The sequence below is a fragment of the Ictidomys tridecemlineatus genome, chromosome 8 (genome assembly GCF_052094955.1).
Source record: "Ictidomys tridecemlineatus isolate mIctTri1 chromosome 8, mIctTri1.hap1, whole genome shotgun sequence".
Classification (NCBI taxonomy): domain Eukaryota; kingdom Metazoa; phylum Chordata; class Mammalia; order Rodentia; family Sciuridae; genus Ictidomys; species Ictidomys tridecemlineatus.
The window spans coordinates 57,546,652-57,560,476 of NC_135484.1; the positions used below are offsets into that span (position 1 = coordinate 57,546,652).

The 13,825-nt window shown below is 41.8% G+C and overlaps 1 protein-coding gene across 1 annotated transcript in view; it reads left to right on the forward strand.

The window, feature by feature from the left end:
• Prep (prolyl endopeptidase) overlaps positions 1 to 13,825 on the forward strand; it is a 118,102-nt gene that overhangs the window by 78,724 nt on the left and 25,553 nt on the right. Inside the window, exon 10 of the mRNA XM_005330129.5 lies at positions 3,078 to 3,181. Within this exon, the coding sequence (XP_005330186.2) occupies positions 3,078 to 3,181 (104 nt within the window). The remainder of the gene's footprint in view (positions 1 to 3,077; positions 3,182 to 13,825) is intronic.

Sequence of the window (13,825 nt, forward strand, 5' to 3'; positions counted from 1 at the left end):
AATTATAAGTAAAGCCGCAGGGTCACAAATAAGTATAGCCCCAGTTTCCCGCTGTGAATATGAGGTACATCTGGCAGGTGCATGCCAGCTAATCTTGTTTCCCATGGAGGTACATGGAGAAGATGCATCCTGAGCCAAGGCCGTTTGTGACTTTTGCACCTTAAGTCACACTTGGGAGAAAACAGGCAGCCAGGGCAATTTGTAGCATGATGCACTGATTCTCTGTAGCTCAAACCTCTTAGCAGTTGAACTGATTAATTCTGTGCTTGGGGAACCCTGGGGGTTGCCCAAGGTTAGCTCCAGAGAGATGTGCCTCTTTTAATAATCCAGGACAGGAGTGCCACAGGCATGGCTCTGGGAGGCAGGGATGAAATCTAAAAAGCCTTCACAGGCTGTTTGGGAAAGACAGGAACTTTTTAGGGGACTTGTTTTCTTTTAATAGCATTAAACCCAAACTATAATCGGATAAACTGGTGTCTACAGACCTCCCTTGCCTTCCCTCCACATAGCAGCTTTCAAGACCCCCCTGGTTCTTGTGCACTTCCCCTAGAGTGCCTCCCTCCTTCCATTATTTCAGATTATACTAGGGACATGCCGGCTGATCTACCTGCCTCCGTCCCACTGCCAGAATGGCCTTGTTGAAGTGCTGTTTTCATCTGGAATCATCTCAAGTCTAGAGACGACTTCTGGCCCTAAGGAAATTCCATAATCCAATTTTCTCTTTCAGCCTTAAACCTTGACATTTGTTGCCCAGAGAGCATCTAACTGGTTCTGTTCTTCATGATTCTACAATGTTTCCTTCAAACTCCATCTTCTTTGTTCTTTCCCCATAGAGCCAAAACAGATAGGACACCAGCATCAGCAGGTCACAGTGCTTCAGTTATGGTGTGAATGTGCAGTGGGCTAGCCTAGGCTAACCCAGGTGGATTGATACATATAAAGCTTTAGTAAAATGTATTAAGGACTGATTCCTTCAGGTTTAACCCAGTCTCCCTCCAGGACCCATTGTGTACCCTTGCACAGAATAGAAACAGTATTTGACACCCTTTCTTTGAATAATGATCAGCCCCTGTTATTTGTTTACTTCCTGCAGCTGTTGGAGTTGACATCTTAACTTTTCTAGATAAACAGGCATGAAGAGTGCCATCTCCTATTCCTTATCCTTCATTAAGGATTTGCATTCTAGTATTTGGGTGACTTGGGTGAGGTCACTGAGCCGACAATTCTGGCTCCTAAGTTCATTTTCTGAACTACAGTTTGTGGAAAGTTGCAGCTGAATCAGGTGCTCAAATGGCACATGGCATGGGCTGCACTCTGTCTTCTTTTTGTTTGTTTGGAGACTTTCTTTCAAGGATTTAGGTGCTTTTTGTGTTTGCGATGGGTCCTAGGTACTGATCAAAAAGCTCTTGAAAATTAAAGTGTGTCTGAAGAGAGCCTTTTGCTCTCCAGATTATTTATACAGTCAAGAACGTTGTTCAGTGTATGTAGTTAATCGGCCTGCGGCGCAGAGTGTGCTTGGAGGTACGTTACATATAAAGCTGTATTCTAACGAATATCCAAATATTTTTATTGGTGCATTATAATTGTACATAATAGTGGGATTTGTTGTTGCATATTTGTATATGCACACTGTATAACAATAGAATCCAGCCGATATCATTCCCCAATATTTCCCCTTTCCTTCTCCTCCTGCCCTCAGTCTCTTTCCTCTACTGTACTGATCTTCCCTCAATTTCCCTTTACCACCACCTTTCTTTTCCTTTTTTCCTCTCTAGCTTCCACATATGAGAGAAAACATATCCTTGACTTTGTGAGTTGGCTAATTCCACTTAACGTAATGTTCCCAAGCACCATCCATTTTCCTGCAAGTGACATAATCCAAATATGACTTAAATTAAGAAAGTCAATACTTTAGTCATGTTATATGTCTTCTTACTGCCAGTGTTAACCAGACATCTAATTTTAGTAACCTTGAAATAGTTTATAAGCAGGAGAATTGAAATACATTGATATAGACTAGCTGTCATGCTGTTAATGAATATAAATATATTACTCCTTGCCAATGGGGGGCAGAGTATTGTTTCTTAGCTGTTAGTGAGGTACATACACAGAGGAGTTGGAAGAAAGAATGTGTCGCCATTTTAATGCATGATCAGTCAATTTAAATGTGCCCCGGGGGAGTACCGTTTGGTTTCCAGTTTTCCAGCAAGTACTGGGATCACAAAATCAATTTTTCATATGCTTGACAGCATATGTTTAAAGCATTATGTGGGAAAGTACTGTTTTCACACCAGCCACTCTAATTCTGTTTCCTAAACCACAGCAGTGCCATTGTTTGCAGACATTAATGACTCGTCTCACTTATTTCTTTGATTTCGTTCTTAAATGTTAGAGAGTAGCATTAAATTCAGGAAATGCAATTTTAATTAGTGGTTAAATAAGCTGAAATTTTTGGTGTATATTAATCACTTTGTGTTGCTACTGAGATCATCAAAATTGAAAAAGCAGTTCCAAAGTGACTATGATCATCTTTGGGCCCCCTCTGCTATCCGTATGTGTGTCCTAGGATAAGTAAGTGGCAAGTAGCAGCAGCCTCAAGGTACGCTTCAAGTGAAGCCTGACTGGCTGTTAATCTTGGGCAAGTCATTGGAGTTTTCTGTCAATTGCCTTTTGGGCAGAAGGCCCCAGGTGAAGTTTCTGGGGTTTTTTTGTCTTGCACTTTTAAGTGACCTGCTTGGAGAAGATATGTTAAGTTTCCACAGTTGGGTGTTTTACCCTTTCTTGTTTTGCAAAGTGAATTAGAATCTTCTGTGGTGTGTGCTCAGGGTAGTGTTATAGAAAGAGGGGTGGCATTCATGGGTAAGGAGGAGGGTGAACTCTCACAGGACACCCCTTGTGCCAATCTCTGTTGTCAGCCCTTTCTGGGACAGTGACCCTTCTGTTTCAGTAGTGATTGACTGGGACCCTGAGTCTTCTCCTGTCTTGCCTTGCCTGGCACACAGTTGTGCTTTGTGGCCCTCATTGCCCTGGTCTCTGTTGGTGAATCTTGTGGACTAATCTAGGACTTCTCCTTTCAGGTATCATTTATCACTGTGATCTTACCAAAGAGGAACTGGAGCCCAGAGTTTTCCGAGAGGTGACCGTGAAAGGAATCGATGCTTCTGATTACCAGACAATCCAGGTATGGAGATTCTGATCTTATTACTGTGAGAGTTGGGAGATGTGACTTGGGGGCTGGCTGGGCTGTTCCCACTCTACTTTGTCAGAAGCCACAGAGGTAATCCATAGTAATATAGATGACAAATGTCTTTGGAGCCCCTGTTGTTTCCGGGCATTGAGCCAGACGCTGAAAACTCAGCAGTGAGCCTGGCATAGTCCCTGCCCTCTCAGAGCTTATGGGTTCTGCTCTGTGGCTGCTATTCTTGACAAGAAGCCAAGTTCTTTGTCTCGGGGCTCTTATTGCAGTAGCTATCAAAGCAACACCGTTTGTCTGTGTCTGTCTACTTACTTGAAAATGGTTAATGTTCTCACTCAGATCTTTGAAAGATTTGCTCTGTGGAAAGTGTTCTCTCAGGTGCTGCGAGTCAGTATTTTCAGTCTGAAGTTCCTACAGATTTCTGCTTGGCATAGAGTAGGCACTCAGTAACATATTTAAGTGGTTAAATTAACTAGTTAGTTGTTGTGTTACCACAAGCTCCTTCTCTCAACATCTTTTCAAGTGAAGAATCTCTTCTTTGTTTTTTTTTGTTTTTTTTTTTTAGTGCCCCAAGGGTACTGAGTCTCCCAGAAACTGAGTCACTGTTTGGTTGATGACGAAGAACATCTCTGTTCCTTAGCAGTGAGAGGTTACCAGTAGTGCTCCCCGTGGTTATCTTGTGGGGCTGGGCCATGCAGACCACAGATTAGGAATCAGAATGTTGCTTGTGAAGGAAGATTAGAACAGATCTTGGATTAAGCATCTTGGACACTTCCAAAGATCCTTTCATGAAACCAGAACATTGTCATTTGGCAAATTATCCTTCAATTGTCTAGAAATAGTCCAGTTGATGGACTAGATCTAGGTCATAAGCAAAGCTTTCACAAAAACAGGTCGAGTGTTGGATTTGGATCAGGATTGTGGTGTGCCTTCCCCTGTTCCATGTTGAGAGTTGGCCGCCTGTCTTGTTGGAGAGTCGCTGTGGCCTCCACCATGCTCTCCGTGGCTGCTTCTGCATTTTACACAGTGACTGCAACACAGATTACAGTGTTGCAGTTTAGATGAAGCCTAAAATATTTAGTATGTTTGGCCTTTAAGAATAATTTTGTGTGTAAATAGTGTTGAATATCAGAAGCACTGGGCTTTGGTCAAGAAGCCCCGCCTGGCAAGCCGGAGATCTGCCCTGTAGTCTTCATGTAACCTTGTGCCACGGTGTTTTTTTTCCCAACAGTGAAATAGAGCTATTTACCTAGTTTTCAGGATTCCTTTGTGATTAATATGAGATAGTGCATAGTAAGGGTCTGGCACACTGAATACCGTCTGTTTCTCTCAACAGAAATAAGAAATAGCAGACTTAACAGTTTTCTGTATCAATTTTGCTTACTTCTGACTAGTTTCATTTTCAAGGTGAGCCATTGCCTGGAAGATTTCTTGTAGGGCCTGCAGCCTGTGTCTGGTGTACCATGGCTCATCAGATTGCTTACACTTTACGAATCTGTTCACTTTTAGGGTGTCATTCTTTACTGTTGTCCCTTTTCTCCATGTGTACAAATCTTTCCTATCGGCTCTTAAATTTGGCCTGGTCAGGGCCTGATTCTAGTCCTTGCCTGTGTGTCCCCATTGAGAATAGATGTACCTCTCTTATTACTTACTGCCAAGGACACCCAGGGAGCACCCTGTAGGTGTCCCCACTTCTGCTCTCAAGAACATTCTTGGCTGCCCTAGATTTGGGCAGAATTACTCCAGAGAAACCCCCTTTTCCTCTCTGTCTCTGTTATGTAGCTTCCTCAGCTCCATCCAAAACCCACTATTCTCTTCCCCGCTTTCCAACAAACTGTCTGTGCTCGAGTGTTCAGCTGCCTTTGGAGTTCACCTGGATTCCTTGGCAGGTGCCATGGAGTCCACTTCTCAAACAGAACATAACTCTCACTTCTCAGTGAGGGTGATTGGGGCTCTGGAGAGGGATTTGTAAGTGGACAGAAAACATCCTGCAGGCATGGAATAGAAACCACAGGATTTGGGGGAAAAGAGTCTATTTTTGTTTTCACTTATTTTTAGGATATTGTCATTTTTTTATTCCACTTGACTCTGAGGTTTATATTTATTCCATTTTTTATTTAAAAAGAATATCCCTGGGCATTGGCATTTCTTTTTCCCTTCTGTGAGGTATTTTATTATTTTGAGCAAATGCTGCAGTACAGATTAACCTGCATCGTTGTCGGACATTAATTAATGAGGGTAATGACCATGCACATCTTTTAATAGTACTGCCTACCTGGAGGTGTAGCTAGTAAAAATAAAAAAGCTAAGGAAAGAAGAATGGAAAGGTTCTAGAAATGTGGCTAAATAAGCCATGGGGGCCAGTTCCTTGTGGGGTCTGTATTTCCTTAAGACACTACACATTTTAACTGGAAAGATGAAGGATCTGGTGTCATATTTTTTGATAGACATAGAGTAAAACTTCTGTCTATATATCCTTTATACATTCCTAATTATATGTATGGGTAGAAATTGATTTGTATCAGAAGTAAAATTTTGAAAAACAGTTCTAAAAAAAACTGTTTCTTTTACCATCAGAGGTACATGTAAGAATTGAGTTTCATAACTTCCTATGTTTATAATATAAATACACCATCAATGAAATTCCATTATGTACAACCACAAAAATGGGATCCTAATTAGAATACTCCATGTATGTATAATATGTCAAAGTACACTCTCCTGTCATGTATATCTAAAAAGAACAAACTTTAAAAAAAATTAAAGAATTGACTTTCAGACAGGTTTATCAAATTTGCAATGGATCAGTAAATACAGTGTTTATAACAATAGATACAATGTCAGGGACTGTTGGAATTCAGAGACCTGCCAGATACTGGTGGTGCCCCTGGGAAACTGACAGACTGGAGAGGTGAAACATGCAGATCAGAAAAGATAGCCCACCTAAGGTTGTCACCATGGTCCAGGGAAGAGTGTGGGCTTCCCCAGCACTGTGGAGTGTGGGGACTTCCTACCAGAGTCAAGGAGGACTCCTTCCTGGTTGGGTGGAAGTTGGGCAGGGCTGAGAAGGTTGTCTGCCTTCAGGATTCCCAGTTCCCCTGAGATTCGTGAGCAGTTACCCCCACCCTCGTGCAGAGACTGCCTCTGCCTTTGGATTGCAGTGGAATTTCATAATTTCGTAAATTCAAGAAGACACACACCCTCAGTGCTCTGTGTGATGAGGTGGCCTTTGCCTTGTATGATTTGGGGATGAAATAGTGCACTGTGGTTGAATGTGGCAAAACAAAGGAACATAGTGTAGCAAGATGCACTTTCTGGCTTCTGAGAGTCTCCCTGTCCTTCAGCCAGCCATCTGGAGGACATTTTCTCCTCTCCAACTAAAAGGCAAAATTCACAGACCTGAAAAAACCAGTTAACTGAGTATACTATGAGCAAACTCTATTCACAGCAGTTTTCACTTTTTGTAAAAGAATGAATTAGGAGAATCTTAGTAACCATATTTTATGGAGGGAAGCACACTTAAATCACAAACAGAAAACAGTAAAGATGATATGTACCTAACATAGACTTCATTACCTGTATTCTTCTAATGTTACACTTAGGAGTGTTCCTCTTCCGAGCATTACCTATTATGGTGCATCAAGACCATCCTTAAGATGGTTTGCTGAATAGAAATGTTCCATTAGATGAATCTTTTGGGTTTAACAGCATACCTTGAGCCTTGAGGTCAGAGCAACAGTAATATTTTTCTTTAAATTTACATTTGGATTTTTTTTTGTCTACAATTTCCTAACCTTGGTGATAACTAATTTGTGGTTGCCATCATACAGGATTTTCAGAACATTAATTAATGTTTTAATACTAACCTCTGCTCTGAGCTCATGGCACATGGAGTATTGACTCACACACATCCTTGGTGAGCTGATTATTGAACTAATGACAATTTATTTCTGTAGAATTGTGTTCATGCCATTGGGTATTGGTCAGAAATCTTCAGAACACAGCAGGGGAAAGTGAATGGGGGAGCACTTTCCAAAAGAAGCTTTTGAGGAGTCACTGTGCTTATTATAAGTGATTAGGAAATTATCTGCAATGGAATCATTTGTTCTTGACAATTCATTGCCTAAGTACTGGTGTGACTTTTTACATTGTCTTTCATGGTGACATATCCTTGCACAATCAGATTCCTGCCCTGCTTTAGAATTTTCAGTGTGATGCAGCCTTCCAGTTTGAAGGCACAGTGTTCACATTCAGACTACACATGTTTATGTCCCTTTCCTCCTTTCTGCATGTCAGTAGTATTGGAATAATTTGACTCTAAAAGATGGAATATTTGACTCTAAAAGATGTTTCTTGTTACCTTATAATAGAGAAATGTGACCCAACTCTGTAGCTGCCGCAGATTTCATACCACTATACCTAAATTCTCTTCTCCAACTAAAAAACATGACCTTGCAGCAACCTGAGAATATTTAACCCATACTATGTAAAAACCACAGAGAAACCTTGAGAGTGGAGCCACCCTGTTTGGGTAGTTGTGTAAAATCCCTGCAGTGAGAATCCTAGGGAGATTTCCTAAGCCTTCTGTGGGGCTTCCCTACAACAAGGTGGATGAATATCCACAGCTTCCTCAGTCCTGTGCTCTTCCTCTGAGTTTTTCTGACCAGGAAAAGATCTTATTTGAATTATGAATGTGTTCTGTATTGAGATGGGGACCAGGAAAGCAGCTCAACCTGTGCCTGGTCACTTACTGCTTAGGGAGGGCACCAGGAGAAGAAGCCCCATTCCTGTGGGGAATGTGGGACATGGTACCACACGTGGCTCAGTATCATGGCAGTTCTGCTTTGCAGGCTTGCCTTGCTGAGATGGTAGTGAGTCAACTAGGTGTTGACTTAAAATGAATGGCTTAGATTCAGTTCCAGAAGGCCACCTTGGTTTATAGCTTGTGAGTAATGTTGTGTGTCATACTTGAGGCCCTAACTCTGAGATCAGGCTATGCATAAACTCCATATCATAGTGATAGTTGTACTCTTTGTAGATTTGTTCACCCATATACAAAATTCTAGGTATTCAGAAATCACAGATATTGCTAAGTTTGCTGATGTAATAAAACCACTTACCTAGGTTTAAATTTGGTTCTAAGAGTGATGAGATTTTTTGAGATTCATAAAAGTTACTGTTGCTGAGCTTTGCTGATCTCAAGGTGGATGAATTTCAGGGTAGCCATAGCTAACAACTAGCTCCAACTGTTTGCTAGAAAACCATCTTAGAACAGAATGATATTTCATTATTCTATACCTCAGTTGGTAGAGTGCTTACTTGGCATGCATGGGGCCCTGGGTTCAGTCCCCAGAAACACACACACACACACACACACACACACACACACACACACACACACACACACACAGTAGGAGCTCACTTCTTAATAGAATTGAACTAGTGGCGTTATATGTTTACTAATGGCATTTATCTGTTGTCGTTTTAATAACTTTCTGATTCTATAAATGAATTTGAATCTTGAGCTATATTTTTCAGTGTAGGTTCAGCTGTAAGCTACAGGAAAAATAACATCAAAACATCCATGAAGGAGATAGTTTATTTCCCTCTTGCATAAGAGAATGGCTGGGGGGCAGTCCTGGGCCAACTAGGTGTCCAAAGAGGGAGGAATCCTACATCCTCTCTTGCTATTTCTGCTTATGTGGATGGCTTCTGTCCCAGTGTCCAGGTGGCTGCTGGAGTTTCAGCCATGTTACATTCACTTTCCAACCAGCAGAGGTGGCAGTAGGGAAGAAATGAGAATGGGTACACGCCGGCTGGTTTCTAAGGATGTTTGCTAGAAGGTGGTGTGCATTATATAGGCTCATGTGTTAATTGGTGAAAACCTACTTAAGACCTAATTGCACAGAGGTTTAAGCTGCAACTTTACTCCCAGGGGAAAAAAGTGTGTCCAGCTAAAAATTAGGGCTTGATTATTCAAAGAAACAGAGGAATGGATAATAGGGACAAATAGCAGTCCTCCCCAAAACAGGCTGGCAGTCAACAGACTTTTAGGTGTGGGCCCTGAGACCAAGGGGCTCAATGCCACCTGGTGGCCAGGTAACTCATTCCCAGGATCAGGTTTGGAAAAACTTGACTTTTCAGATATTATAATCATCAACAGCAGAAATCACACACTATAAAGACAGAAACATCTTATGAGGAGATGCTTCTCCCATGAAGAAATAAGTTTAATATTGCTTCCATAACATGAAGTGTGATATAAGGGAATATTTGAGCTTTACGATTAACTGACAGGTTATCTGGCACCGTGTGGAAGTGGGGTAAGCTCCAGGTGACTGATTCTGCACCAGAGTCAGAGCTGGGATCACCACTCCCAGGTGCCTTTCTGTACCATTCCTTTGAAGGCTGTGGCACGGTTCATTGAGAAGCCTGCTGTTTGGAAAGGAAGCATGGTGTGCGTCAGCCCACAGGGAGGTGATGAGGTCCCTGTTTTCAAAGCTGCCTCCTCTGCTTTTCCCTAGGTAGTATGGCATACCACGGATGTGATTTAGGCCTCAGGACAAAGTCACATGCTCCTTTGGTTTGGATGTGGTTTGAATGTGTCCCCAAAGGTTCTTGTCTTAGGAACTTTGTCCCTAGAATAGTGGTATTGAGGGTGGACTTTTAAGAGATGGGGCCCAGTGAGAGGTCCTTAGGTCATTGAATAAGCTGCCCTTGGAAGGGATTGAGGATCTAAGGTGACTCACCTAAGAGCTCCTGAGAGTAAGTTGTTCTAAGAATGAGCTGGACCCCTGGATCTGTCTTTGGCTTCCAATTTGAAGATGTGCCCTCCTCCTCCACATTCACTTGCCATTGTGAAGTCATCCACCACAGGCCCTCAGCAGAGGCCAAAACTAAATAAGCCTTTTCACTAGATAAAAGTTAGCCTGCCCCAAGTATTTTATTACAGTAACAAAAAATGGATGAATAAACATACTTTCTAATCATACACATATTAGAGCTTGTCTAAGTGAGTCAATCCTCAGCTTTTACAGAGGAGGAAACTGAAACTGAGTGCCAAGGCCTTGACAAAAGTTACACCACTAATTGGCATCCAAGGCTAGAATTCTGAATTCCAGACCTGTGCTAATCCTTTACATTTTGTTATCAATAAAAGTTGTTTGTTCTCTTTATAGCTCAGGATTTATTCTTGTTTTTGTTTTACCTCTGCAAGAAACAAATTAGACTAATGGCCTTTAATTTCCTAAGCTTCCTTATCTCTAAAAGAATGTTTCAAGTATCTGGTGAGGACTGGATAGGTTCCCTTATGGAACCTATTAAATAATAGAAATACTGCCTGTATAAAAAGGGGAGACACAGCCCACAAATTCATATGTTTATGATTTATAAATATTATTTATTTAATAACTCATAAATAATTTTAAGTGATAAATAGTTTATGATGTATTTTAATGTTCACTTCCAGTCTCCTTGTTACATATTAATGGAGATTTCACTGCCTCACCCATTTGTTTATTGGTGTCTCTCTCTCTCTCTGTCTCTCATACACACACACACACACATATACACATACACACACACACACACACACACACACACACACACTCTTTTATATTTATGGAGCTTTATTTAATGTCTGAAATGTTGGCCACCATGTGGCAGCTTGAACCCCCATTTAAAATATATTTTAAGCCAGGCACACTGGTGCCTACCTGTAATCCCAGCAACTCAGGAGACTGAGGCAGGAGGATTGTGAGTTTGAAGCCAGCCTCAGCAAAAATGAGGCATTAAGCAACTTAGTGAGACTCTGTCTCTAAATAAAATACAAAATAGGACTGGGGATGTGGCTCAGTAGTTGAGCGCCCCTGAGTTCAATCCCTGGTACCCCACACACACAAAAAAAAATACAATACATTTTAAATGAAATAAAACTTAAGTATTTATGTCTCTGTTCTTGTCTGCGCATCCCTACTGGTACTCATATTCAGAAATATTCATAGCTTTATTTTGTAAACTAGCCTCAGACCTCTGCTTCTTATGCAGTGAGTCTGGGTAGCAACTTCTGTATCCAAAGAAAGCAACTTGCCATGGCTCTTTCTTGCAGGTCTGCTTATATTCCCAGGGTCTATTCATGTTTTCTGTCTTCTAAATAGGTGAATTTAGATAAAGAAATTGTAGAATTAGGAGGACATTTGGAAATAGGAATCTTTCGGTGCTTTAAATTTTCTCTGCATTCAGAAGGCTGAGCAGGAGAAAGATGAGGGTAATCTCTTCCTGCTTTTCTATCAGTACCATTGCTAAGACCCAGGGGGACATTTTGAGCAGCCAGCTGCAGAACTGTTTTTGCTTTCCTGCTCTATACTCTTGTCTTTTATGGCAAAAAGAGAAAAGAGCAGCTCCGTGTGGACTCTCTACCTGCTACAGTTTCTCTCCACCCTTTATCTCCCCTCCCGTCCCCTCCTGTGCCTTCCCTGGAGTTACATTGATGGTGGAAAGATGATGGGGTGAATAAAAATAGATCCAGCACTGTGGCTATTCCATTATCTCCCTGGAGGAAAAAGCATTATTGGCCTAACTGTCATTGGACTGTGAAGAAGAGAGAAAAAGTTTTCCATTTCCACAAGGATCATCTTTTGATTTGGATTAAGTGTACCTTACCTGTACTTAGGAAGTGGACTTTCTCTGTTCACACTCAGTGCTGACTAAATTTACAGGGTAGACCAGAAATGTCGCCATGGTTATAAACGTGATGACGTGGAAGGCAGAAGGAGGTACTGCACAGGATTCGTGTGGGTTCCTAGTCATTATCTGTGTCAGGTGGGAGCTCCCCTAGGTACCTCTGTGGCCCGGTCTGGGTGCCGCCTCCCTGAGAAGCCCCAAGCCCTCCCAGCTGAGACCCTGCCCACCAATCTGTCTCACCTCTGTTTAATATCTTTTTCCTTCACGATTCATCCTGGGACTATTCCTTTCCTTGACTCCATTTTCCAAATTCTACACATTTTTCAGTGTTCAAGCACCTCACTATTTCTCTCTAGAAGCTTTTCTTCTTGTTTCTGCCTCGGGAAGTCAGTCTAAAACGGAAAGATAGCGGAGGATGTCTTCAGCTGTCACTTGACAAAATAAAATGGATGTCAGGGCCTGGGCCTGCGTGCTCTGGGCACATCTCATTTCTTCAGAGGTAAGCTGGAGGAAAGCTGTCCTGCAAGGCTGGGCTGGCTTCTCTCACCAGACTGTCATAGTTCAACAGTTGAGTACCCTGAGGTAATTAGTTCTGAGTCTTCACGTAAAAATGTATATAAAACATCATGGCTTTATTAAGACCTAGAAAGACTGTCTCACTTAACCCTGGTTCATGTCTCAAAATCAAGAACTGTAAATTGTCTACTCAGTCTGAATTTAAATGCAGCCCATATTAATTCTGGAGCACTTAAGATCATCTATCAGTTCTGCTAAGTTAAGTAATAGATGATGTTCTGTGTCCTTCCTGCCTTTAGCTGTGTACATTTGTATACACGTGAGTGAATATGAGTAGACATAAGTATGAATATGTATAAAAGCATGTTTTTAAACAGAATATCTTTGGTCCCAGTTCAAGTTGGAGGTGATTCTATAATTGGACTTCAGACAGAAAATTAGGGTGTAAGTGAGAAATCATCATGCACAAGCTGCCTGCGTCTGGACCTTCAAGTTTTTTTTATCTTGTGCATAGGATCTATCAAGTTCAACTCCAGAATGAAATGTGCATTTAGCTAATTTAAGTATTGGGAAGAAATTGGGGGAAAGTATAAATAACCTAAATCCCATACAGTATGTTGTTTGAGAATCTGCAGATTCTCATTGTTGAACGTGCCAATTTTGACTCTAAAGCTGGAAAGTCTCAGAGGTGGAAGGGACAAAAGAGTGTTCTGGGGCATTGCTGGAGCTGCCTCTGCTCACCTGTCTGGTTTTACCGTACTCCAGTCCATTTACAGCCACCAGAGGCTCACCTCCCATCAGCAATTCTCTCTCAGCATTAACGTGGAGCTGGGATGGGGAAGAACCACTTTCATTCATCCCTTCAGTGTGCGTTCATTAAAAATTTACTATGGGCCAAGCATTGTGCTAAACAGTAGAATATAGCAGTGACTTAAAGGCTGTGGTTTTTGCCCCTATGAGGAATAAAACAAGCAGAAAATAAGCATCTACATTGCAGATTGGTAGAAGGACCTCAGCAAAGAATAGTTGGGGGCCACTATAAACAGGGGGGGTCATGAAATCACCCTAAGTTTTCACTTAAATGGAAGTCTAGAGGCCCAAAGGGAACTAATCATGTGAAATGGGATGGGAATCCCAGAATATTAAGGCAAAGACCCCAAGAACAAAACACTGAGTCTCTGAGAGACTGGGACCCAGTGAGGGAGGAGGAATGGACAGTGGGCATAGGGAAGGTAGGGCACATGGCCATGTTCAGGATTTCAGATTTATTCCAAATGTGGTGGGAGTCAATGCAGGGTTTTTGTACTGAAAAGTACATGGTTCTGACTTAAGAAATTATCCTCTTTCATGTTGTGGAGAACAGATACCCGTGTGAGGGAACCAGGAAAGAGATAAGGTAGGCTGGACTAAAGTAGAAATTGGGACATGGGG